Source organism: Diabrotica virgifera, chromosome 3 (genome assembly GCF_917563875.1).
Source record: "Diabrotica virgifera virgifera chromosome 3, PGI_DIABVI_V3a".
NCBI lineage: Eukaryota > Metazoa > Arthropoda > Insecta > Coleoptera > Chrysomelidae > Diabrotica > Diabrotica virgifera.
This window is the reverse complement of record NC_065445.1, coordinates 86,932,962-86,960,903: the sequence shown is the minus strand read 5'-3', so window position 1 is coordinate 86,960,903 and position 27,942 is coordinate 86,932,962. Positions and strand designations below refer to the sequence as shown.

Below are 27,942 nucleotides of genomic sequence, written 5' to 3'. Positions count from 1 at the left end.
TTAAAATACTGGGTGCAAATAATTTTTAAATAAACACCCTATAACTCAGCAATGAGCAACATTTTATTTAGGTGATTTGAGTTAAACAGTAATATATTGAGCTCTAGAATCTACAACTAAGAGATTGGACATTCTTAATAAATCGCCCTGTACAATATATAGGGTGATCGAAAGAAAATTGCGGTATCTGGATCATGTCGTGAGAAGTTAGATATACGTGGTATAGGTATCTCTCAAAATTAAAAGCGCTATTCTAGATTTTTACAGTGATTGTTGAGTATTTCTTTATTTCTAAATTGTATAAAAGTAGATAAATATTTCATGTACAATCGGTGATCAATTCTACATTATCCCAAAGCTTTAAGGAGCATTTATTTTCACTAGGTTAAATGCCGTTATATTCGATTGTTTTCTATACTTCTACACATTGAAAAATAAACAAAAATTACGTATTTTTTATGGGAAATAAGCCACAATTTTACTAAAAAATTAATTTATTAACGTTTCGAAGCCCAACTCGGGTTTCGTTGTCAAAATACAAAATACTATTAAAATAAACAAACATGTTGCTAAGTAAAAAAATTCTTCTAATAATTTATTTAATCTGACTCATTTATATTGGCAATTCAGACGTATATTATACATTTTAAAGTAGAAGACTTTAAAATGATATCGCCAATATTTATGAGTTGCGTTCCTGGGACGACTTTACTAAAAGATAGTTCATTCGATTACATGAAATCAATCCCAACTCAAGAATATCCGTCGCAAAAAATCATAGCATGTGATCTGTCTTTAAAAAGACAACCAAATGCAACGATGACAGTAAAATTCTCGCGTTAGAGATTCCATAGTAAATCACGAGGGAAAACCAGGAAAAAACCAAAACCGATTGATTTCATGTAATCGAATGAACTATCTTTTAGTAAAGTCGTCCCAGGAACGCAACTCATAAATATTGGCGATATCATTTTAAAGTCTTCTACTTTAAAATGTATAATATACGTCTGAATTGCCAATATAAATGAGTCAGATTAAATAAATTATTAGAAGAATTTTTTTACTTAGCAACATGTTTGTTTATTTTAATAGTATTTTGTATTTTGACAACGAAACCCGATTTGGGCTTCGAAACGTTAATAAATTCATTTTTTAGTAAAATTGTGGCTTATTTCCCATAAAAAATACGTAATTATAAAAATGCCACAAGGAAATAGCTTCAGAACAACATTAATAAACAAAAATGAAAGAAATTTTTTTAAAACGAATATGTACAAAAATTAATAACAATATACCAATAATAAAATATAAAACCTAACATATTAGAGTACCAATATCTTCATATGGTACTACACAGTGGGGGTGTTTTTAATGTTAATGTTTCCTTTTGATGCACGTTTCTTGTTATTTACTTTATTTCTAGGTGTCTCATCATGCTTTTTATCCAGCAAAGTTTCGTTATAAACTGGTACTGAAATACCTCTTTTAAAATGTATTGTCTGTAATTAAACAATTATTATTTTATTAAAACTGTAAAAAGGGGTAAACCCTATTATTTTATTAGTGGCCGAAAAAAACCGATAAAAATCATATAATTATTATAATACACTAATAAAGTGTTTAAAATCTTTTTTGTGTTTTTAATGAAGTGGAAAATTGCATTTAAATTGTTAATAATTTAAAAAGACGTCAAAATATCTGCAGAAAACATAGGATTTCTTTATATAGTCTATGTGGTGAGACCGCTCCCGTCTGAAAAAATTTCTGATTCGGTTTCTTTGTGGATTCCTATTCAAAAATGTCCCATTTAAAGAAATCTGAAGGGTGCCGGGCCGAATTTTTGGGCAGAAATTGTTTAAACAATTTTTTTAAACAAATATAAAAGATCACGTTTTTTTGTTCTGAAACATATATTTTTAAATTTTGTGGGTCATTTTAAACAAGAAAGGCATCTTGTAAATTTTCTCAAAAATTGATAGTTTTCGAGTTATAGGCGATTTAAAATCTGAAAAAGGCGAAAATACGCATTATCGAGGTCTAAAAACTCATATTTAAATTAGTATTTTTGAGGTTGCCAGATACTTAAATTGAAGATTAAACATTCAGCGTCAAGATTCTGAAGAGCGATTGCGTCTAACCTTAATTTAAACCGTTGTTTTTTAATTGGTAAATATGCATGTCCATCCGATTTTTTTGCCGGTGCGGCGCGCTCTATTTCAAAAATCTCCTATTTTCCTCCCAAAAATATTTTTTCTAGATTCTTTGGGACATTCTAAATAAAATAAGTTTCTTGACATTTTTTTCAAAAGTTAACAGTATTTTTCGTAGGAAAATAGGAGATTTTTGAAATAGAACGCGCCGCACTGGCAAAAAAATCGGATAAACACGCATATTTAACAATTAAAAAACAACGGTTTAAATTAAGGTTAAACGCAATCACTCTTCAGAATCTTGAAGCTGAATGTTTAATCTTCAATTTAAGTATCTGGCAACCTCAAAAATACTAATTTAAATAATGGATTTTAATCCTCGAAAATACGTATTTTCGCATTTTTCAGATTTTAAATCGTCTATAACTCGAAAACTATCAATTTTTAAGAAATATTACAAGATACCTTTCTTGTTTAGAATGGCCCAAAAAATCTAAAAATACAAGGTGATTGATTAGTAGGGTAAAGCTCAATAGCTCCGCTATAGTAATAGATAGCAATAAAAGTTAATAACAAAAATTTTAGCCACCTTTGAGCTTCACATTACAAAATTAGTTAGAATGTTACAGGGTGTTCGATAACACAGTGGCAGACCAAATTTATGTTTTTTTAAATGGAACACCCTATATTTTATTTTAAATTCGAAATCCTATTAACTTCTCCATCACAAAAATATAAAGGTTTGTTATGTTATGCAGGGTATTTACAAAGTTATAACCAATTTTATATGAAAATCGTAACAAGTTCAACTCCCTGTATAAATAAAAATAAGCAAAACAACAATGGTTTATTAATGCCATATTTTTGACGTATTGTCAAAATTTTCAAAAATGGTCGATATTGCTAATTTTCTTTATATCAAATACAGGGTGAGTCAAAACGCAAATACATTATTTTCTCAGTAATTTTAAATGGAACACCCTGTATTTTATATCACTATTGAAAAGTAGCATTATCGTACTTTAATTTTTAGATAACATTCCCTATGTCTAAATTTATTAGTTTTCGAGTTATTTTCATTTTTCAATGGACCAGTAGCGTGGCCACCCAGATCACCAGAATTTAATAAACTGAACGGATTTTTTTGGGGTTAATAATGAAGTTTATAAAATACCTCCAACAACAAGGGATGAGATAAAAAACAGAATACAAAATGTATTTCGATGTGTTAATTTACAGATGCTCCGTAGAGTAAGTAGCTCATTCAATGATCGTTTTTAGGCGTACATAAATGTGTTAGGAGATAATTTTGAACACCTTATGTAATTAAATATTAAAAATATTTTATTAAAAGTAGCTTCTAATTTTTTCAAACATGTTTTTTTGCAAAATATATTACTGATAAATTATGTTTCGTTCTTTATTTGTTATATTGTTACATTTACATAAAAATGTAGTGTTTAATTGTCTTCACAAAATATTGTATTTTGTGTTTGTGTGTTTTTTGTAAAACATATTACTAATTTTCTTTGTTTATTTGTTGCATTTACATAAAAAGATAGTTTTTAATTGTTTCAAAAATGTTGCATGTAGTGTAGTGGTTGTGTTTTTGTTTGTAAAATGTATTACTAATAAATTATTTTTATTTCTTTCTTTGCTACAGTGTTACATTGATTACCGGATTGATAATCGGTAATCTTCAATTGTCAATTCAGTCATGGCTTACTTAAAATTTAGATAAATTATACACCTAAAATAATTTGCTCTGAAAAATGAAAATATTTCGAAAACTAATAATTTTGGGAATAGGGAATGTTATATAAAAATTAAAGTACGTTAATGTTACTTTTCAATAATGATATAAAATACAGGGTGTTCCATTTAACATTACTGAGAAAATAATGTACTTGCGTTTTGACTCACCCTGTATTTGATATAAAGAAAATTAGCAATATCAATAGTTCTTAAAAATTTTGACAATAAATAAAAAAATATGGCAATAATAAACCATTGCTGTTGTGCTTATTTTTATTTATACAGGGAGTTGAACTTGTTACGATTTTCATACAAAATTGGTTATAACTTTGTAAATACCCTGTATAACATTACAAACCTTTATATTTTTGTGATGGAGAAGTTAACAGGATTTCGAATATAAAATAAAATATAGGGCGTTCCATTTAAAAAAATATAAGTTAGGTCTGCCACTGTGTTATCGAACACCCTGCAACATTCTAACTAATTTTGTAATGGTGCTCAAAGGTGGCTGAAATTTTTGTTATTAACTTTTATTGCTATCTATTACTATAGCGGAGCTATTGAGCTTTACCCTACTAATCAATCACCCTGTATATGCTCCAGAGCAAAAAAAACGTGATCTTTTGTATTTGTTTAAACAATTTCTGCCCAAAAATTCCGCCTGGCACCCTTCATATTTGTTTAAAGAGGACATTTTTTAATAGGAATCCACAAAGAAACCGAATCAGAAATTTTTTCAGACGGGAGCGGTCTCACCACATGGACTAATATAGGTCTATGTCTATACTACATACAGTAACTAAAAAAAGTTTCAGATGCCTGGATTTGACACAGTCTCTAGAAAAACCTTATTTTCCCGAGCTAACCTTAAAATCTCCGTTATTTGCTCCACTAGGTACCAATGAAAATTATATAAGTATTGTCCTTTTAATGAGCATTTTTCAGTGCGTAACAAATGATAGGAAAAAGGGTAAGTCCGTGATAATACACATTTATGACATTTATTCTAACATCCTAACATGACATTTTAGTTAAATCTGACAGTTGTCACATTTTATTTTCAATTTGGAATAAAAACAAATCAAATGTGTTTCTTGCATTTATAAAATGGTATTTTCTTTGATTTGTATAGTCTTATAAATTATACAGATTATATTTGTAATATTATTATCTAATTAAAAAATATTTTTTTATTATGGCGCCATCTATCGACAACTAGAATAACTAGAATAAATGTTGTAAATGTCTGTAATCACGGACGTGCCTTTTTTCTGTCACATACAATTTAATGCGTTAGAAAGAAATCGAAAAACTGTGACGCACTGAAAGATGATCATGAGAAAGAGAATAGTAACCTAATTCTATCAGCTGCCTTTTAAAATATAGATTGCATTAGTTGTTTATCTGCCTTTCTTCTTCTTCTAGTGTTGACTCCACTAATGAACGTTGGCTATAACCATTACAAATCTGCTTTTCTTAAAAGTGTCTGTGTCCTCAACCCGGTCCAGTCGTGAATGTTTTTTAGGCAGGATATTTGTCGTCTACCAGGACCCCTTTTCCTTCGATTTTATCCTTCATAATCAGCTGTAACAAGAGGTAGATTCTTATCATTTTTAAGTATGTACCCCGCGCTGTCTTTCGTCTTTTAATAACTGTCAAAATTCTCTCTCTTTCCATTCTGTAATACCATTTCGTTCGTAATATAATCGGTTCATGGTATTTTCAAAATTCTCCTAAAAAGCCACATCTTAAAAACTTCCAGCTTTCTCATCAAGTCAACATTAACAGTCCAGTCTTCGACACCATAAAGAAGAATAGAATGGATATAACATTTTACCATCAGATATCGGATTTGCAGATTAAGTCTTTGGTTACTCAGAAATTTGTTCATATTCAAAAAGGCTGCTCTTGATTGCTGTATTCTTGATCGAGTTTTTTATTTCGGATTTAGATCTTCCGTAATCCAGACTCTTAAGTATTTCATTTTCTCCACTTGCTCAATATCTTCATTTTTTATCACAATCCTTGTAATGACTTTGCTCCTCTTACTGATAACGATTGTTTTTGTTTTTGTTTTAAATCCAAACTGATTTTCGAACATACCTATTATGTTTCTTCATATATCCGTCTGCCCATTACTCTCTTATATCTTATACATTATAAGAAGTGTTTAGTTAATATGGAAAAATAGAAAGTGAAAATTATTACTTACCTTCCAGAACGTACGTATTTCATTAAGCTCTGGTCTTTTTCTAACCCAAAATCCTCGTAAATAAGCCTGTATATATCGTACTGCAGTTTCACGTGTCATTAAATAAGATAGAGGATAAAAAGGTCTAGGACTAAAATTTTTTAATCAAGTGAAATATTTAAAAACACACTTAAATGAATATGAAAATAAAAATATAATGTAGGGGAATTTGGGGCAAAGTGAACTATCTTTTTAAATTTTAAATTATTCGCGCCAGTAAACAGTTTCAAACATAAATTTATTATATTTAAGTTGGTAACAGCAAAGAATACATATCTCCCAAGAACCGACACAAACGGATTATCTATGAACTAAATTTTTATGCGCATGTGCCAGATCGGCCATTTCTCAATTTGTATGAATAGCAAATAATTTTGGTGACATTTGTCTTGTACAGGATCGGCGTTTGTTGTCCATAGATTAATAATATAGTATTACCGGAGTGTTATATAATATAGTGTTACCATAGTGTTTGTTGTCACAGTTGTTTGGCTTGGCTTGGCGTTAGTATTTTGTTTTTGTATCAGTTTGTAGCTCATAATATTTTGTATAGACTTATTTTCTAGGTTTTAAGTTTAGTTTTTACTTTATTTGTTTTATTTAATAAAAAAATCAGGAGGATACTGTAATGCTACATGAATCATTTTTGTGGGGTTGTAAGTTTTATATATTAACAAAGAATTCACATCTAAAGATTCACACTGTGTCCGGTAATTTTCACAACTGTCACAGTTACTATGCCCATTAAGTGATTTTTAAGATATCCACAAACATAAGTAAAAGCATTTTCTGTGGGAATATTTTCTCTCCTGTAGCTGGTGTCTGAAATGGGTTTTGGTTGATTTTGTCTATCAAACATTTTATTTAACATCCAGTAAAACTTGATTTAAGTCATTCATGCAATTCATACTTCCTGAATGTAAATATGTTTACCAGTACAAAGCCCTTGAAAATTTAATGGTGTTGGGTTACACAATTACCAACCTGCTGCCTGATACTGCCAAAAAGTTTTCTAAACAGTATTTATTTATGCATCTAGTTTTTAAATAAATAAAGACCAGTTTTGCCAACATGTCCCACAACTATTAGGTAATTGTTAATAGCCTACAACTATTAATTGTTATTTTCCAACATTTATGCAATTTAATTCTTTTTGAGATATCTTGATTATGTGAATTAATTATTTTAAGCTTTTTCATGAACTATAAACTATCGTATAAAAAATTAATTTTGTATTTATTGGGAGTTCACAAAGAATTTGAATCTAAAATATCATACAAATTCTCTAACCTTTCTTTGACCTCTACTCTACCAAATACATCTGCAGGAAGAGCACTTTTAAAGTCATATTTTATATGTGTTCATTCCACAAGCCACGTGATGTGTTTAAAAAGTTGAGAATCCAATACTCACAAAAACTTCCATAAAGTACTTTTATCAGCAAACCTAAATTAAATTTAATAAACTATGTTTCATTAAATTGTTTCTGTAGTTTGTATAAAACAATAACTTAGGTCAAATATATAAAACAATTTATGACTGACTACTTGAAATTTATGACTGACACGGATGCGTGTTGTCGCCGGTTCTTTTTAATGCCTACTCGGAAGAGATCTTGAAAAAAGCTCTTGAGGGAGAAACAGCTGGAATAAAGGTAAATGGAGTTCCCATTAACAACATTAGATATGCGGATGACACTGTCATCTTAGCTGAAAATATTGGGGATCTTCAGAGGCTGGTGACCAGAATAGCAGAGTTTGGACAAGAATATGGGCTAACAATGAATGTCAAGAAGACAAAGTTTATGAGGATATCGAAAACTCAAAGAAATAACGAAAATCTCATCATAAACGGATCCAATATCGAACGAGTCGATCAATATGCATACCTTGGAACAATGATCAACTCCACAGGAGATTACTTACAGGAAATCAAAATCAGAATAGAAAAGGCTAGAGCAAATTTTAACAAAATGAGAAAAGTGCTCTGCACCAGAGATTTGAAGTTGGAGCTAAGAGTTAGGTTGGCTAGGTGCTACGTTTTCTCGACTCTGTTTTATGGAATGGAAGCTTGGACCTTGAATGCTGCATCAACGAAAAAACTAGAATCATTCGAGCTGCGGGTATACAGAAGAATTCTGAAAATATCGTGGACAGAACACGTTACAAACAAAGAGGTTCTGAGAAAGATGAATAAAGAAATGGAAATCCTAAATACCATCAAAACAAGAAAATTGGAATATCTCGGACATATTACACGTGGAGAGAGATACAGCTTGCTCCAATTGATTATGCAGGGAAAGATTCAAGGAAAGAAAAGCATAGGGAGACGCAGAATATCGTGGCTGCGCAACCTGAGAGAGTGGTACGGATGTACATCAAATGAACTTGTCAGGGCAGCCATCTCTAAAATACGAATAGCTATGATGATTTCCGACCTCCGCCGCGGAGATGGCACTTAAAGAAGAAGACTTGAAATTCAGGATTTTCAGGAGTAACATTATATAATTTTGCTAATTCAAAAAGTTTGATCCAATATTACTTGAAATTGTTTCAACATTCAAGTTAATGCTTGATAATTGACAATACACTCTTCATAATAGGTTTACATTCTCTTGATTATACTTGCGTTCCAACAAAAAAAAGCTTTCATTATGGAATATGCTTTCATATGGAATATAAGCTTCTGACCATAATGATCAAAATGTTTCCATATATCCATAAAATACGTTAGACTTTAGGGACATTTCATCGATACATAAAATGCAGGCTTGTCTTGTTTTAACATTGTCCGTGATATTTTCCAAATCGTACGTTCGCTATCTTTGTCATACAACGCACTCAGTCGAACAGAATGTAGTGACAAGAAGTGACAAACAACGCTATGAAATATTTGACACGACTTCAGGAATATTTGCTTTGAATGGGGTTTGTATGTTGATTGTCTAGTCACAGATTGAGTTGTTTATTAAATAATATTGATTGTGTATTTGATACATAATTGATTTAAGGCGTGAAATTAATAAAAAGTTATTTTTTGTTTATTATTTATGGAAGATCCAAGCAGATAATACACCAATATATATATATATATATATATATATATATATATATATATATATATAGTATAAAGTACTGAGATAACAGCTGGGAAGAACCCTGATACTGAGGAAGCAATGAAAGACTGGTGCTTCAAAGTGAGTGCCTTTTATTATTGTCAAGCTTTCGCCTATTGATTTTAGGCTTCTTCAGGACTTGCTACAAAGAAGAACATTCTTTACAAATATACTTAAAGATAGAAAAAGCAATTCTTACCGAAATAGGGGCACTAGTGCTCAGTTACAATAAGGATACATAATGTTTGACCTTGTCTGTTGAGTGTATACATAAGTATGACAGATATTTTTGTTGTTATTAGCCAATTAAACCAGATATCGAAACTGAGTCAGATCCTCCCTATCCAACCCTAATCCATTGTAAGAAAATTGGATAGGGAGGATCTGACTCAGTTTCGATATCTGGTTTAATTGGCTAATAACAACAAAAATATCTCTTCAAGTATTTTGTTGTTGAAGATGTTCAAAATTAATCTAAGCGTTCCATAGTAACAATATATTAATTTAAAAAATCACTTTTTCTCTTTTCTCGATTCCTTTTTATTTTTTATTGTATACTATATATATTTTTTCAGTTATTACATCTTTATATTTATAGAAATAAAATAGTACAATACTTATTGGTTTTTTATTTATTTACCCCGATATTCGACTTTAAAGAATGTACCTACTTTTGGCTGGTTTCCAAGACAATAAAAATTGAAAATATTGACATTCGATTTTAACATACAGTTTCTTGTTGTTGATCACGAACATTTGTCATCCAAAAAGAATTGGATTCCGTGACGGTTACAACGGCTGTTATTTTTCGATTATTTTACGAAATAACGAATATAATGAATTAGGAAATACCTCGACAAACAAGTAATTGGTCCTAGGTTTTCACCCAAAGTAATCGAAAGTAGAACTGGAAGTCGATATTGGAACTCTTCGTGTAACTTTGCGTCGATTGATCTACGATTTTACTAATTTTGTCATCTTGTTTTACATTCATATCATATTTTGAGTGACTTTAAAGCAGTACCTACGGTTGTAACTCTAAAACCGAAGTCCGATGTCAAATTTCTCATCTTTAATACCATCCATGGGTTATAAGCTTTCATTCGACACCTCATTTGTCATTCTATCTGTATTAGTAACTGAGGAGTTGTAATCGCGGTCGGACGGATATCACTTGTGCTATTGCGGTGACTTTAAAAGAGTACTTCCGGTCGCATTTCTAAAACGGGAAGTCCTAGGTCAAATTTCCCACCTTTAGTACCATCCATGGATTATGAGCTTTCATTCGACACCTTATTTGTGATTCTACCTGGTATAGTGACGGAGGAGTTACATTTCCGGTCGGACGGACAGACAGTCTAGGTCAAATGTCTCACTTTGAGTACTTTTCTCAGTGTACTCGCGTGTACACTTGCCAACTCGATACTAAAATTAAGTACATGCTAACAACAAAAGAATCGCCGTCCGTGTCGGTTCTTGTGAGAGATATGTATTCTTTGGTAACAGTGTGCTTACGACGAGAACACGTTTGACGAAAGCTGCTAAGTTGTGGATGAAATTTTTATTTTATCGTGGTAAAATTCTGGTAAGTGTGTAATCTAATGTATAACTCAACTGGTTATTATTACATTCAAACGTTGTTAATCTATTATGTTAGGCATCTAATTAGAGATAGTTTTGCAAGAAAACGAAGATGATATGTAATGACAGTTTCACATTAACATCAAATGTCAAAAAAGTACCAGTGTGGGGTACAGTGAAGTTTTTCACAAGGGGCAAAGTGATCCTAGATTCACTTTGCCCCCACTATTGTTTTGTAGTAGGTAGATTTGTAGAAGGTTAGAAACTATATTTAGTCGGGATTTGTAAATCTTGGTTTAATAATTATCCGAGATTATTTTACTAATTCTTGTATCGCCTAAAATTAAACCGGATAAAAAAACTACTATAGATATATTATAAATTAGTTGTTTGCTGGAGTGAGTACACTTTTAATGTTGGGAATTTTCTCTTTAAGGTAAAATGGTTAGAACGTATGTTCGTAAAAGCAATCAACAGTCTTGGTCAGAGGAATCGATGAAAAATGCTATTGATGCTGTTCGAGAGGGAACATTAAAATGTAAAGCAGCTGCTACACAGTTTAATGTGCCACCAGCAACGTTATTCCGAAGACTGAAACTAGATAGAACATCTGACCTGGCAGCAAAGAAAGGGCTGGTAGATTTAGAACAGTATTTACGCCAGAACAGGAAAACGAATTAAATGGGCATGTACTTAACATGGAACGACATTTGTTTGGTTTAACGATTCAGAATTTTAGGCACCTTGAGAGACTGAGTTTCCAAATTTATGCAAAGACACCATAACTTATCTCTTCGAACACCGGAGGCAACATCTGCAGCCCGAGCGTCTGCATTTAATAAAGTAAATGTCAAAAAGTTTTTTGATCTTTTAAAACATCTTATGAACACTTACAAATTTTCTCCCAGTGGAATTTATAGCTGTGAGGAAACCGGAATTAGTACAGTTCCAAATAGACAATCCAAAGTGTTATCTCTTAAAGGAAAAAAACAGGTCGGTAGCCTCTCATCTGCAAAGTGAGGTATACTCATCACTGCAGAAATTTGTTTTAATGAAACAGGTCAATATATACCACCTCTGCTGATATTCCCTCGTGTAAAAAATAATCCCAACTTCTCAAGGAGTCCACCACCTGAAAGTATAGTAGTTCCTCATCCTTCAGGTTGGATGCAAAGTGATATTTTTGCACCAACATGGTTCACACATTTTATAAAATATGCTAAGCCAACAGAAGAAGACCCAGTGTTACTTATTTGTGACGGTCATTCAACACATGTTAAAATTTAGATTTGATTTTAATGGCAAGAAAAAGTAACGTTCACATTATTACAATTCCCCCACACACGTCTCATCGTTTGCAGCCTCTTGATGTTTCGTTTATGGTTCCGTTGAATTCATATTATAGCCAGGGTGTTCAGAATTGGCTAAGAAATAATCCTGGTAAAGTCGTGACGATACATGATGTGAGCGAAATATTTGGTCAAGCATATATGAGAGCTGCAACACTTGAAAATGCTTTATCCGGTTTTAAAAAAACGGGAATTTGACAGATATGACATTTGCGGCTGCAGAGGTTACTGACCGTCCTCTTTTAACTCAAAATAATGACAATGATGGTGTAGAAAATATCACTCATGATACTGCAGATGTTGCCGACCGCTGTAATGCTTCCAAAAATGATCATGTTTGGGCTGGAAGTTTCAGTACGGTTAGTAAGAAAAGCAGAACAAATGAAAATCTACCGCCACTATCCACTAATAAATTTTATGGACATACTTCACAAATAAAACAAACTCGTTCAACATCTAATGAAGTTCAAGGCGCTGTCAAAAATTCAAACATTTTAGACAACTGGGTGCCATCAAGAGATGTATCGCCTATCCATAAACCCTCTAGCTCGTCACATTATCAACTGAAAAATGTTTCGGTAGCTAACGAACTCCATACCACTAGCTCAGCCAATGTTAGCCAAGCGATATCCCCAAGAGATATAATGCCTGTCCCTAAAGTAGCTCCTAAAACTGCTCTGAGAAACGAAAGAAAAAAAGGATCTACAACAGTAATAACATCTTCCCCTTACCTTGCTGACCTGAAGGCAGAAAAAGAACAAGAGAAGGCAAAAATAGTGAAAAAGAAAAAAAAGTTGCAGTAAAACGAAAAATTGCTGTTCCAGAATCTTCTGACTATGAAGACCATAATATTGATGACGCCCACTTGTGCGAAGATTCCAGTGACACGGAAACCTTCAGTGATGAAAATTTTGCAAACAAACCAGCTTACTGCAGTTCCAATGAAAAATGTTTTTGCCGAAGATTTTAGATTAGTTCAACTAACTAATGATAAAATAAAAAAAGAATTAAAACAAATAAAAAAAGACAGTACAGAGGAAACTGGAACATCTTCGTCTTTCCAGAGGTAGATGATATCTCAGTAATAACTGCATCTCAAATCATGGGAAAGCTTCGCTCTAAAAGACTCAGATATGGAAAAATCCAGTTTATATAGAATCTTTTATGTTTTAAGTTTGTTTAAATGTATTTCCTGATTAAATATTTAATTGATCTGATATGTTTTACTTTGCCTCGCCTGAGGGGCAAAGTGAACTGTTTGCGACTTTTGGGAAATATGTTTACAGCATATTACACAAAACTGTTTTTTAGTTTTTAGATATTGGAATATGTAGCCAAATGGTTCTGCTATCGTATGAACAAAAAATAGTCGTAATTATTATTTTCGTATAAGTCATATTTTGACAAATCTTAACTGGTTCACTTTGCCCCGACTTCCCCTACAGTTCCTCATGACACCCTGTATATGTTTATATATAGGGTGAGGCAGATAACTGGCCTATTAGAAATATCTCGAGAACTAAAGGCAACAGAATCATGAAAATTGGAATAAAGGGGTTTTAAAGGATGATCTATTAAATGAAAATATTATCTCTTTGCAACTTCCGGTTATACCGGAAGTTGCTTATAACTTCGTTTTTTAAATGGGACACCCTGTATATTTTTACATTTTTGGATTCTCTTCGATGTCTTCTTTCTTAAAATATGAGGTTTTGTAATATTATACAGGGTATTTTAAAAGATAATTACGTTTTTTTATTAATTTCGTAGCAATATTCACACCCTGTAGAATTGTAGTAGTTTGACATCTAAAACTCTACTTACGTTCAAATGATTTTTAATATACTCTACTATTGTTAAGAATCATTAGTATAGCTAAATTTTTAATTTTAGTATACAGGGTTGGTCGAAACTCGGAATGAGTATTTTCTGAGTTTTCTTAAATGGAACACCCTGTATTTTTGTATTGTAGTGAAATGATGTTTTATAGTACTTTTTTATTTCTTAAGCATTCCCTATACCTAACTGCTTTAATTTGTGAGTTATTGGTGATTCAAGCTAAGCATTAATTGCAACAAAAAATACGTAAAATTTTATTAGGTTGGCCGTGAAAATACTCAATCCCAAATAATTTTTCAGAAATAAATACATATTAATCCAGACTAGTCCTTAAAATTACCAATAATGGTTTAGCTACCAAAATACCTACGTAGTTAAGATTGTTGGTGCGATTAACAATTAAGCACAAATTAAAGCAGTTAGGTATAGGGAATGCTTAAGAAATAAAAAAGTACCATAAAATATCATTTCATTACAATACGAAAATACAGGGTGTTCCATTTAAGAAAACTCAGAAAATACTCATTCCGAGTTTCGACCAACCCTGTATACTAAAATTAAAAATTTAGCTATATAGTCGGTTCGCTAAACTCAGACGCAACTGGCTAGATATTTTAGTCGATAATTTTTTTGTTTTTTTGCCAATTTTGCAAAAATTGGCAAAATTACTAACTATTTAGTGATTATTAACTATTTAGTAATTATTTTTTGCCAATTTTACTAAAATTGGCAAAATTACCGACCAAAACATCTAGAAAGTTGCGTCTGAGTTTAGCGAACAGACTATACTAATGATTCTTAACAATAGTAGAGTATATTAAAAATCATTTGAACGTAAGTAAAGTTTTAGATGTCAAACTACTACAATTCTACAGGGTGTTAATTTTGCTACGAAATTAATAAAGAAACAATTATCTTTTAAAACACTCTGTATAATATTACAAAACCTCATATTTTAAGAAAGAAGACATCGAAGAGAATCCAAAAATGTAAAAATATATAGGGTGTCCCATTTAAAAAAACGAAGTTATAAGCAACTTCCGGTATAACCGGAAGTTGCAAAGAGATGAAAATATTTTCATTTAATAGATCATCCTTGAAAACCCCTTTATTCCAATTTTCATGATTCTGTTGCCTTTAGTTCTCGAGATATTTCTAATAGGCCCTTTATTTGCCTCACCCTGTATATACCTACTCATTTATTAATTATATTTTCTCGTACAATTTAAAAAGTTTTTCTTAACTTAATTTTTAAAAGGCACCAGCTCTAGGTACTGTATATACTTACCGTTTTTTCAATTCAAGATTTACCCAATCCATTTCAAAAATATGCAGGCATGGATTCTTTCTGTGGGGGTATTTTGAATTTGCATTATAGAAACTTTCACTTAGATAGTCTATTCCGTTAAAACTACTCCGTGGTTTCTTCAAATGAAATAAGATATTAATTAGAATAAAATACATTGTTACTGTGTTAACCATGAACAGCGTGTAAGTCATTTCATTTTATGTATCTTAAAGAAGAGGTTTTTTACTTATAGACGAAGCAACGAAGCACTAAAAAGCCCAAAACCTAGGAATTTTGTGCAGTAAGATGAATCGTCATGCAACTTTTTGCATTCGATTAGAGAGAATGTCAGGCAACTTTGTGAACTAAATTCATCTAGGGCAAAAATTTTTGTGCATAAGAAAATGCATTTTAAAAGTGCATCCCGAAGAGGTGAAAATGAAAAATTTAGAACTCGGGAAATATTGATGGAAATGAGTTGAATTTTTATACTCGGGGTTTTGGGGATCGCTGAGCACGAATTTCATATCGGCGATGGTCTCCAAGGTACCTGGTGCCCACGGTGGAACTCGTCGCCTAGAGTTTTATGTTATAATCATTAAAAATGAGTCAATATCCATTAGTCGGGGGGTTTTTGGGTCGCCGGCCACGAATTTAATGTTGGCGATGGTCTCCAAGATACCTGGTGCACAGGATGGAACTCGTCGCCTGGAGTATTATGTTATAATCATTCAAAATCAGTCAATAACCATTACTCTGAGGGTTTTGGGGGTCGCTGAACAAGAATTTCATGTGGTCGATGGTCTTTAAGGTACCTGGTGCCCAGGGTGGAGCTCGTCGTCTGGATGTTATGTTATAATTATTTCAAATCATTTAAAACCACTACGGGGGTGTTTTGGGGGTCGCTGAGCACGAATTTCATGACGGCGATGGTCTCCTGTTCACCTGGTGCCCAGAGTGGAACTCGTCGCCTGAAGTTTTATGTTATAATCATTCAAAATCAGTCAATAACCATTACTCTGAGGATTTTGGGGTCGCTGAACAAGAATTTCATGTGTTCGATGGTCTCCAAGGTACCTGGTGCCCAGGGTGGAACTCGTCGTCTGGAGTTTTATGTCATAATTATTACAACATTTAAAACCATTACGCGGAGGGTTTTGGGGGTCGCTGAGCACGAATTTCATGACGGCGATAGTCTCCAGGGCACCATGTTCCTCGGAGACCATCGCCGTCATGAAATTCGTGCTTAGCAACCCCCAAAACCCCCGAGTAATGGATATTAACTGATTTTGAACGATTATAACATAAAACTCAAGACGAGTTCCATCCTGGGCACCATGTACCTTGGGGACCATCGCCGACATGAAATTCATGCTCAGCGACCCCTAAAAGCTTCAGAGTAATAGTTATTGACTGATTTTGAGTGATTATAACATAAAACTCAAGACGACAAATTCCACCCTGGGCTCCAGGTACCTTGAAGACCATCGCCAATATGAAATTGGTGCTCAGCGACCCCCAAAACTCCCCGAGTAATGGTTTCAAATGATTTGTAATAATTATAACATAAAATTCCAGACGACGAGATCCAGCCTGGGCTCCAGGTACCTTGAAGACCATCGCCAACATGAAATTGGTGCTCAGCGACTCCTAAACCCTTCATAGTAATGATTATTGACTGAGTTTGTATGATTATATCGTAAAACTCCAGGCGACGTATTCCACCCTAAGCACCAGGTATCTTGGAGACCATCACCGTCATGAAATTCATTCAGTGACCCCCAAAACTCCCCGAGTAATGGTTTAAATGATTTGTAACAATTATAACATAAAACTCCAGACGACGAGTTCCACCCTGGGCACCAGGTACCTTCGAGACCATCGAACACATGAAATTCTTGTTCAGCGACCCCAAAATCCTCAGAGTAATGGTTATTGACTGATTTTGAATGATTATAACATAAAACTCCAGGCGACGAGTTCCACTCTGGGCACCTGGTACCCATGAGACTATCGCCGTCATGAAATCCGTGCTCAGCGACCCCCAAAACACCCCGCTCAATGGTTTTAAATGATTTGGAATAATTATAACATAATACTCCAGACGACGAGCTCCACCCTGGCACCAGGTACCTTGGAGACCATCGACCACATGAAATTCTTGTTCAGCTACCCCCAAAACCCTCAGAGTAATGGTTATTGACTGATTTTGAATGATTATAACATAAAACTCCAGGCGACGAGTTCCACCCTGGTCACCAGGTATCTTGGAGACCATCGCCAACATTAAATTCGTGGCCGGCTACCCCAAAAACCCCCCGAGTAATGGATATTGACTGATTTTTAATGATTATAACAAAAAACTCTAGGCGACGAGTTCCACCGTGGGCACCAGGTACCTTGGAGACCATCGCCGATATGAAATTCGTGCTCAGCGATCCCCAAAACCCCAGATTATAAAAATTCAATTCATTTCCATCAATATTTCCCGAGCTCTAAATTTTTCATTTTCACCTCTTCGGGATGCACTTTTAAAATGCATTTTCTTATGCACAAAAATTTTTGCTCTAGATGAATTTAGTTCACAAAGTTGCCTGACACTCTCTCTAATCGAATGCAAAAAGTTGCATGACGATTCATCTTACTGCATAAAATTCCTAGGTTTAATGCTTCGTTGCTTCGTCTATTAAAAAGTGTATCTGCGAAAATGGTATGTGGAGAATAAGGTTCAACAACGAGTTGTATCAATGTAGAATATAATGCTGCTACATTTTCGGGTTGCAACGAAATTGAAAATATTTGCATATACATTTTTAATGTTTAATTTATTTACTCTTTTTGGAGTACTTAGGAAATCTTCTCGTTGGAGCTTTACCACGTTGAGCAGATGGGACGTGAATTACAAATTTTAAAATTCCCTCATCTTCTGATCGTCTTGGCACCCGCATGGCTTACGATTTTTAAAAGCCTCGGAGGTTGTTAACAGAGAAGTTTTCCACTGTTTTTAGTCTGGTGGTCTGTAGAATGATATTTATTGTAGTTTTATGTATTATTAGATTGAGAACTTAGTTTGTTTCTTAGCAGATGTCGCTACGATTCCCAACCATTTCGTTCGTTGTAATCCGGGACGACACGCGTCGAAGTATCCTAGTTCAGTCAGAGAGGAGAGGATATGTGTCAACTGAAGGGAAAAAAAAAGAATCTATATCGAAACCAGTATATACTCTTTCTGAACTCTCTGATTGAACTGGAATATAATGCTGCTGCATTTTCGCGTTGCAACGAAATTGAATATGTACAAACATTTTCAATTTCTTTGCAACACGCAAATGCAGCAGCTGCATAATACTCTGGTTAAATCGGAGAGTGCAGGAAGAGTCTATACCGGTTTCGGAGGTCTTTTCCCCCTCATCAGTAGTCCCATATCCTCTTCTCTCCGATTTCTCCAGGTATCACACTTTGGGCCTTTCCGAATTGCAAAGAAAGAAATGTCACGGATGAATTAGAGCCATCTACCGAAAAACAAAGTAAGTTAACAATCGAAGTAGCACAGAAAACGACAATAAAATAAATATCGTTCCCATACCACCAGATTGACAACAGGTGGAATACTTTCTTTGGTTACACCTCCTGAGATTTTCAAAATTTATAAATCAAACAGGATGCCGAGGAAATTAAGATGAGAGAATTTTAAATTTTTTCTGTGTTACTTCGATTGATAACTTACTTTGTTTTTCGGTAGATGGCTCTAGTTCATCCGTGACATTTCTTTATTTGCAATTCGGAAAGGCCCAAAGTGTGATACCTGAAGAAATCGGAGAGAAGAGGATATGGAACTACTGATGAAGGGGAAAAGACCTCCGAAACCGGTATAGACTCTTCCTGCACTCTCCGATTTAACCAGAGTATTATGCAGCTGCTGCATTTTCGTGTTGCAAAGAAATTGAAAATGTTTATACATTTTTAATTCATTTACTCATTTGTAGGAGTAATAAGGAATCTTTCTTGTTGGAACTTTTACCACGCTGAGCAGATGAGTTGTGAATTATTTAAAATTCTCTCATCTTAATTTCCTCGGCATCCTGTTTGGTTTATAAATTTTGAAAATCTCAGGAGGTGTAACCAAAGAATTCAAAGAAAGTATTCCACCTGTTGTCAATCTGGTCGTATGGGAACGATATTTATTGTCGTTTTCTGTGCTACTTCGATTGATAACTTACTTTGAAATTGAAAATGTTTATACATTTTTAATTTTTATGCTATATTTGAAGTTTATAGTTGTCATTTTTCATTATATTAAAGTTGTAAAAGTTATAAAGTATTGTAATATTTTTGGTGTTTGAATAAAGTTTTTTTAAAGCAGAGTAACAATAGTATTAATTAATGTATTTTTGTATGGATAAACAATGATTTTAAATAGTTTCATAACAGTCACATGACATGACAGACATAAAAGTCACACGTGAGAACGGGCCGTGTACGGGCCGTGTTAGCCTTCGCCTAGAAATTAGGTACCCGTGTGTCTACTAGTGTGGCGCTTACTGTATAATATAATTTGCTAACGTGCAACATAAGACTTACATAACAGCAGTCCTCTTGTATTGTTCGATGTAATAGTTTATAGAGAAAATCTCTAAGTAGAGGAAATATCAATATTTCCAGTTCTACAAGAGCAGGATCTACAACAGCTTTAATAAATAAAGAGCAATCTCATAGTATAAAAAATATTACTTGTTTTAGTAATACATAAAGGATTCTGAGACTTTCTGTACTCTTCAAACATTACTTTACTTTGATCCCAGTCTTCCATTATCTCTGCTGCTATTTCCGCGTCAATTTCAACTTCTATGTCACCATGGTCTAATGTTGTTTCGGTCAGAATATTTGGTGTGGAATTCTCATTAACTTTACTTTGTAGTTGAGGTTGACTTTGAGCCATTTGCGATCTATTAAATACGTCAAATATTTTGACAAATATTTACTTCTTCTTCTTCTTCTTTTTTGTTTTTGGTTTCGCTGCAAGGCGATTACCAGCACGATTTATTAGCGATCTTGACGTAGTCTGGTTCTAAGCCATACCAAAATCGCTGACTATGTTCTTGTAAGGAAGCTTTTGATGAGGTGTGATGATTATAATTAAATGAGATTAATTGGGTCATGTTAAGTATGATTAAAAATTAAAACATAAATTAAATGACAAATAGCAACATAATATAACACGGATACATATAAACAGTTGAGCCTTGCAATTTGTAAGCTTATTTTGTTAATTGCTAGAAAACGCATTGCAGTTTATAAGCTTATTTGGTTAATTGCAAGAAAACGCATAATTACATTGACTGATTCTTCCGTTAAGGAACTTAGAATATTGTATATAGAGAGCGGTGTTTTGAAGTTCATGGAAATAAATTTTGTGTATATATCAAAATTAGGAATCACATTAATCGGGCATTCAAAAAAGATGTGGTTTAGATCCTCGAGACGACCACATTCACAAAAAGGATTATCTTTTATATTCATTTTATACAGATGTTGTTTTGTTAAACAATGGCCTGTGCGCAATCTAATGATGGTGGTAGTGTGTCTTCTATTTCTATATGGAAAATTTGAATACCAAGGTTTTGTAGGAAAGAAGTCTTGAATTGTTTTGTATTGCGAAGTCTTCTTCTGGACTAAAGATTTCCATTTTTCTTGGTACTCTTTTGTAATTTTTCCTCTGATGACTGATAGGGCATCCTGGGAATTCAGTTGTACTTCCATGGGTACATTCAGGTCTCTTCCTATTTTTGCCAGTATATCAGCCTGGGTGTTACCAAATATATTAGAGTGTCCAGGTATCCAGGAAAGGAGAATTTTGGTACCATTCTCATTGGCTGAAGATATAAGTTTCTTTGTTTTTAGGGCCCTTATATCTGCTGAAGCAGATATATTACATGTTTTAATATTGGTTATTGCATTGAGCGAATCAGAAAATATTATAGCTTTCTTTAGATGTTTTGTAGTTGCGACTTCCACCGCTTGATGTATTGCTATACTCTCTGCTTTGCTTATGCTTAGAGCTCCAGGAAGTCTTGAGGAGAAATTATATTCAATACTCGGGATGCATATCCCAAAACCTACCCTTTCTTTGTTTTTTGAGGCATCAGTATATATAAAGGTATGGTCTTTTCCATATTGTTCAGTAGTCATAAGGAATTTTTCTTTAATCATCGGGTCATATTTTTTGATATTACAATTTAGAATTGGAAGTGGATTCATTAGTGTATCATAGTCTAATTCATAGCATGGAAAATTTGGGCTTTTGTATATTTTTTTAAAATATGGAAAAAAATATTCTAATGCCGAAACCAAGTATGGTACATTATGCCTTGTATAAAAATTAGGTTTGTTTATAAGTCTTTTACGTATTTCAATTAGGAGTAATATTATGGGATGATTCTCAATAATGATGATTTTACTTAAAAATTTAGAGGCTAACAATAATCTTCTATGTTCTAGGTCCATTTGGGCAGACTCTGCCAAGATTGCCAAATTTGGTGTAGACTTCATGCACCCCAAACATATCTTAAGTCCCTCAAAAAATACTGCATTGAGTTTGTTGTTGCATTTTTGTGATATTGGGTTGAATAGGAAGGAACCATAATCGAGATGAGATCTGATCAAGGCATTAAAAACCATTAGGAGTGTTCGTGGGTCAGCTCCCCACCAGACTCTACATATTGCACGTAGGATGTTAATATTTTTCTTTGCCTTGAGTATAATATTGTCAACATGTAAGTCCCATGATAGATGCTTATGAAAAATTATGCCTAGAAATTTCACTTCATTTTTTAGAGGAATGGCTGTGTTGTTGATTTTGATTTCTGTTAGATTATCTCTTCGCCTACCCTTTGTGAACCATACAGCTTCACATTTGTCTTTGGATAAGGACAAGTCATGTTCTGCAAGCCAGTGTAATGTGTTTTCCAATTCTTTGTTTATTTTACTTACCATGCTTTGGATATCATATCCCTTAATATACAAAACCAAGTCGTCTGCATATCCACATATTTTAACTTCATTATTGCTAATACAAAACAATTCTGCTATATAAATATTAAACAAAATGGTACTTAAGGGAGAACCTTGAGGTAGCCCCTTAGTTGCCATGAAAGGTCCCAAAAAGTCACCATCATTAGATCTTGAATATAAAAGTCTGTTCTGTAAAATTTTGAACACAATATTATTTATTGCAGATGGAATATTTCGAAGTTTTAGTTTACTATAAAGTTTGTATATATTGACATTATCATATGCTGCTTTGATATCAAGAAAGATGGCCAAAACCGATTGAGAGGATTCAAAGGCTTCCACAATTGTGGAATGAAGGAGGGTCAAGTTGTCAGCAGTGCCTCTTCCTTTTCTAAAACCTGTCTGATGGTTGGTGAATGAACAGTTATGTTCTAAGGACCAATCTAGGCGATTCTTGATTAATATTTCTAATGTTTTAAGCACACATGAGGATAAAACTATTGGTCTGAAACTACTGGCCAAGAGTGGATTTTTGTGTGGCTTTAAGATATTTATAACATTATGGTTTTTCCAATCTTCAGGAAGGTTGTCACCATTTAGACAATTATTGTAGATATTCAACAGAAAATGTTTAGCTTGTAGTGGTAGATGTTTTATCATAAGGTAAGGAATGTCGTCCATACCTGGTGCCGAATTTTTTTTATTATTTACAGCATTGTTAAGTTCCCAGATTGTAAAAGGGGAAACTTGCTCGTTTATATCGTCAAGCTCAAAATTTGGATCAATAAAAACTGTAGACATGTTCTGTAGAATTTCTGTTTTAATGTTATCTGCTGGGTTATGAAATGTCTGGCCGTAATTTTTGTTATTTGAGAATTTTTTAACTTTATTCCAGACATAGGTAGTGTTAGATTCCTTATTTAATGATTCACAGAAGTTTATGAATTTATTTCTTTTTTTAATTCTGAGGTTTCGTTTAGTTTGGGCGATTATACGTTTAGCGTTTATATAGTTCTCTAAGGAAACAGATTGTTTAAAGTTTTGAATTGCCTGTTTGCGGCTTTTAATCCAAAGTGAACATTCTTCATCCCACCACGGATTTGAAGGTTTACCCTGTGTTCTACAGTTTTTATAGGGAATTGAGTTATCTGCTACTTGATTAACTACCTCCAAAAACTCATTGTAATTAGAGTTTACCGGTAAATCAAGCATTCCTGTTATCATCCCAGTGTGGAATGTATACCAGTCTGCTCTTTTAATATTTCTCATTTTGTATGTTTGTGTATAGATGCTATCATTTTTGTTAAACTCACAGTTGTTTATTATGACAAAGGTGGGGAAATGGTTGCTATTTCCACAATCTTGTATGACACCCCAAGTAGAACATAGAGCCATATTATTACTTGCTATGGCTAGATCTACAGCGCTACGATTATTATTAGGAGGTTGAAACAATGTTGCTGACCCATCATTTAGGATAATTAATTCTTTATCAAAAATAAAATCATAAATATTTTTTCCTCCCTTATTGGTAGGACATTTATCCCATAGGGGATGGTGAGAATTTAGATCACCTAGTATAATTAAGTTTTCTGTAGGTATGTTTTCTATTGTTGAGCTCAAGAAAGGAAGAGTTATGGCATTATTTGTATTGGAGTAAATGTTTATTATGTATAAGTTACCAATTTTTGTTGTTATGTATTGGATTTGGTCTGAGTTGTATTTCTGAATTGTAGAAAAAATAATAGATTTCTTGATACAAGTAGCTACTCCACCATATCCGTCATCTCTGTCCTGTCTGACAACATTATAATACTTCAAAGAAAAATTAAAATCTTGTTTAAGCCAAGTTTCATTAATAGCAATTATGTCAGGGTCTTCTTTGAAAATTAAGTTCGTTATGTTTTCCCTGTTTGATTTAATACTTCTAATATTCCACTGAATAATTTTTAATTTCTTTTTTGAATTCATGATTATGTGATTTGATATATGTTTAATTAATTAAAATCAGAATCAGATTTATCCTCTTGGTCCATATAGGACTCTACGTTTAATCGGGAAAATAAATGGTTTTTAAGTAAATTTAAGTTTTCTGATGATGTATTACTAATAAAATTTAGGCATGAGTTTAAAAAGTCATTTGAAGAAAAGGTATCAATATTTTGAAAGTTTTGCGATGCACTGGATTGCCAGGCTTGATTGGAGTTTTGTGATAAATTAGCTGAGGTTCTTGATTTGAAAGGTTCTGAACGAGAAAATGAGCTAGTGGGGGAAGAGGTTGGCTTTTCTGGTCTTAATTGCTGTGTATATATACTCTTTTCATTTGGTTGCTTATCTTGACGTTTTTGCACGACTCTCCGTTTGTTGTCGGAATTCAGAACCACCTGTTGAAAGGAACGTTTTACTGTAGATGATCTAAAATTGTTTGTTCTTCGTTGCGATGGTTCTATGGTGTTAGAATTATTTGTACTGGTACTTGGAGTATTTTCTAATGGCCTGCTGTTATTTTTAAAATTTGGAAAATCTCTCGGGTTATAAATAAATTTATTATTTGAGATGTATGATTTTGGAATAGCTTCACTTGCCTCAAAAAATGTCAAATTTTCATACGCCATCAGTTCTTTAATATTCTTTTGTCTTGTATATTCTGGGCAGCTCTTGTCAATAGATTTGTGAGAGTCCTTGCAGTAAAAACATTTTGTCATGCATACGTCTTCATGTTTGTTTTCCCCGCAATTAAAACATCTTTCTTTCCCTTTACAGTTTGTTTTTGTGTGGCCAAATCTAAGACAGTTATAGCACTGTGTCACTGGGGCAATATATGTGTCCACTAGTCTTGGTATGCCATAAAAAAACACAGTTTTGGGCATAAGAACGCCTCGAAATGTAAATAGTGTCGTACCTGTGGGTTCATAAGAAGTTACTCCATCTTTAATTACTCTTCTATTTAATCTTTTTATATGTAAAATTTCAATGTCATTTCCTGTATCGCAACACCGAAGAAGTTCTTTTTCATCAATATCTGTATCAATCTGTCTGACGATACCTTTGCAGGTTACGAAGTTAAAAGGTATATATATCTTGTATCCCTGATTTAGAAGTTGAGTGTTCTTAAGTAGCATGTTAGCCGAGTGAAAATTGGCAAATTCAACTGAAACTCTATTGAGCCCTTTACTATCTATTTTTTTAACGTCATTAAGTTTGAGGTTGAATATATCTCGAGCTATTTTAATTGTATTGAATGTGCCAATTTTTATATTCGGTATATTTGTAGATTCAAGATATACTACAAAAGGTCCATGATCTTTTTCGGAGTATGTATTAACCTTTTTTTCTTCCTGAGAATTATTGTCGGAAGTCTGATTTTGATTTTTTTCGGAATTATTAGTCATTGCAATTTTAGCCGGAGAAGAAGTATCAGGATAAGGGGGGACTGAGCCCCCCTTTTCCTCACTCATTGTAAGAAAAAACCAGTCAATGAAGTATTAATAACTAGAAAGCAAAAAGAAATAAAAAGAGCAAGCAAAATAGCATAAAAGAAAGCCGCTTGAAAAAAAAAAATATAAGCAAAAATGCTCAACTTACCTATATGCAAACACTTAAGCAACAACACCGGCGGTTGTTAGCTAGGTTAAGACCCTAAACTAGTGGCAAACTTTAACTGTTGCAAAACAGAAACTGTTCACACCTCGCAAGCGTAATGTCTAGTTTAGAAATATTAAATTTTTGGAAAATATTTCTTAAATTTAAAATACGCGGTCTGACGTTTTGTATTTTATTTGACAATGGACAAATATTTAAATCATTTTTTATATTATTGTCAATTTATTCCTTTTTTTGTTTTTTTAGCCTTGCTTTGAAATCTTTAGCCAGGTAATTAGAGCGAGTAATGTGTAGTGTCCCTAATAGCACACGACGTCCAATGGACGTCCAAAATAGGTCCATTTTTGGTCCTAACGTCCATGGACTATAAATGGACGTCCTTTGGACGTCCCATGTTGGACGTCCTTCGGAAGGAATAAATATGGACGTCCTTTGGACGTCCGACGTTGGACGTCCTTCGGACGGAATAAAAATGGACGTCCTTTGGACGTCCGACGTTGGACGTCCTTCGGAAGGAATAAATATGGACGTCCTTTGGACGTCCGACGTTGGACGTCCTTCGGACGGAATAAAAATGGACGTCCTTTGGACGTCCGACGTTGGACGTCCTTCGGAAGGAATAAATATGGACGTCCGACGTTGGACGTCCTTCGGAAGGAATAAATATGGACGTCCTTTGGACGTCCGACGTTGGACATTCTTCGGACGGAATAAAAATGGACGTCCGACGTTGGACGTCCTTCGGATGGAACAAATATGGACGTATATATACTGGACGAAATACGGACAATTCCCTAATAGCACACGACGTCATTTGGACGTCCAAAATAGGTCCATTTTTGGTCCTAACGTCCATGGACTATAAACGGACGTCCCATGTTGGACGTCCTTCGGAAGGAATAAATATGGACGTCCTTCGGACGGAATAAATATGGACGTCCTTTGGACGTCCGACTTTGGACGTCCATACTGGACGAAATACGGACGTTTTATGAACGCTTATATTGGACACATTATACCAATTACGAGATCAAATAGCAAAATAATTCAATAAAATATTAACTTGCGTTAACTTTACGTTAATGAAATACAGTCAAACCTGTCACTAACGGCCACTAAAATGAAAGAACTATTGGCCGATATAGAAAAGTGGTCGTTATTGCCAGTTTTTGTAGCCTAGATATACAGTACAACCTGTGTTACTGGCCACCTGTACTAACGGCCAGTTTAAAAATTCCCCAAACCAATTATATCTAGACTACAAAAACTGGCAATACCGGTCACCTTTCTATATCGGCCAATAGCTTTTTCATTTTTAGCGGCCGTTACTGACAGGTTTTACTGTAATTAGTGTGGGGAATTTTTAAACTGGCCGTTAGTACAGGTGGCCGGTGTTGGCAGGGGGCCGGTAACACAAGTTTTACTGTAGTTTAAATCGATTAGATCGAAAGATTAAATCTTAATTCAAAATTGTATACTAAATTATTACAATTATAAAACTATATAGTTTAATATCCAAAACATGTTTTGATTTCATGTAATGTAATGAAAATCTTATTTGTAAATTATTGGTTACAATGTTTAACAACAGGAAATATTCAAGAATAAATAAAATAAAAGTTTCCCCTAACAACAAAACATTCCAGGAATTCTACTATCAAAGTTCTATTCCGTGAACATCTGATTAAATTATGGCTGGAAAGTTACCACAAGATATTCTATGAAAAGAGTACAATGTCCTCCTGGAGGGGTAAAATTTTCCATACTCTAAAGAGAGGCCATTTACTATTCAATTTGCGTTCATTTTCAAATTTGCCGCGCGAGTATCTATGTAGCGTCGCGTGGTCATTGGTCATCAAGTCATCAATTATTTCATTTTCATCATAAGATAACCTAAAAATTTAGTAAAAATTTTGATTGGAAAAAAATGCATCGATAAGGGGGTGAAAAATGGAAATTAGTGGCTTTTTTTGCTGTACTCAACTGTACTGTTTAGT

The 27,942-nt window shown here is 33.5% G+C and overlaps 1 protein-coding gene across 2 annotated transcripts; it reads right to left on the bottom strand.

The window, feature by feature from the left end:
• Positions 1-1,244: 1,244 nt before the first annotated feature.
• LOC114330514 (IQ domain-containing protein K-like) lies at positions 1,245-20,622 on the bottom strand. 2 transcript variants are annotated; one of them, XM_050645268.1, is made up of 5 exons: positions 20,063-20,622; positions 19,913-20,010; positions 15,332-15,468; positions 6,121-6,250; positions 1,245-1,499 (listed from the first exon to the last, which is right to left on the bottom strand). In XM_050645268.1, exons 1-5 carry the CDS (start codon positions 20,268-20,270, stop codon positions 1,350-1,352), a joined length of 723 nt encoding a protein of 240 aa, XP_050501225.1. In that variant the 5' UTR covers positions 20,271-20,622; the 3' UTR covers positions 1,245-1,349. The 2 variants fall into 2 exon arrangements, with proteins under 2 accessions (XP_050501225.1, XP_050501227.1); XM_050645270.1 differs by lacking the exon at positions 1,245-1,499 and adding an exon at positions 5,307-5,492 and having other exon boundaries at positions 20,063-20,617.
• Positions 20,623-27,942: the final 7,320 nt, after the last annotated feature.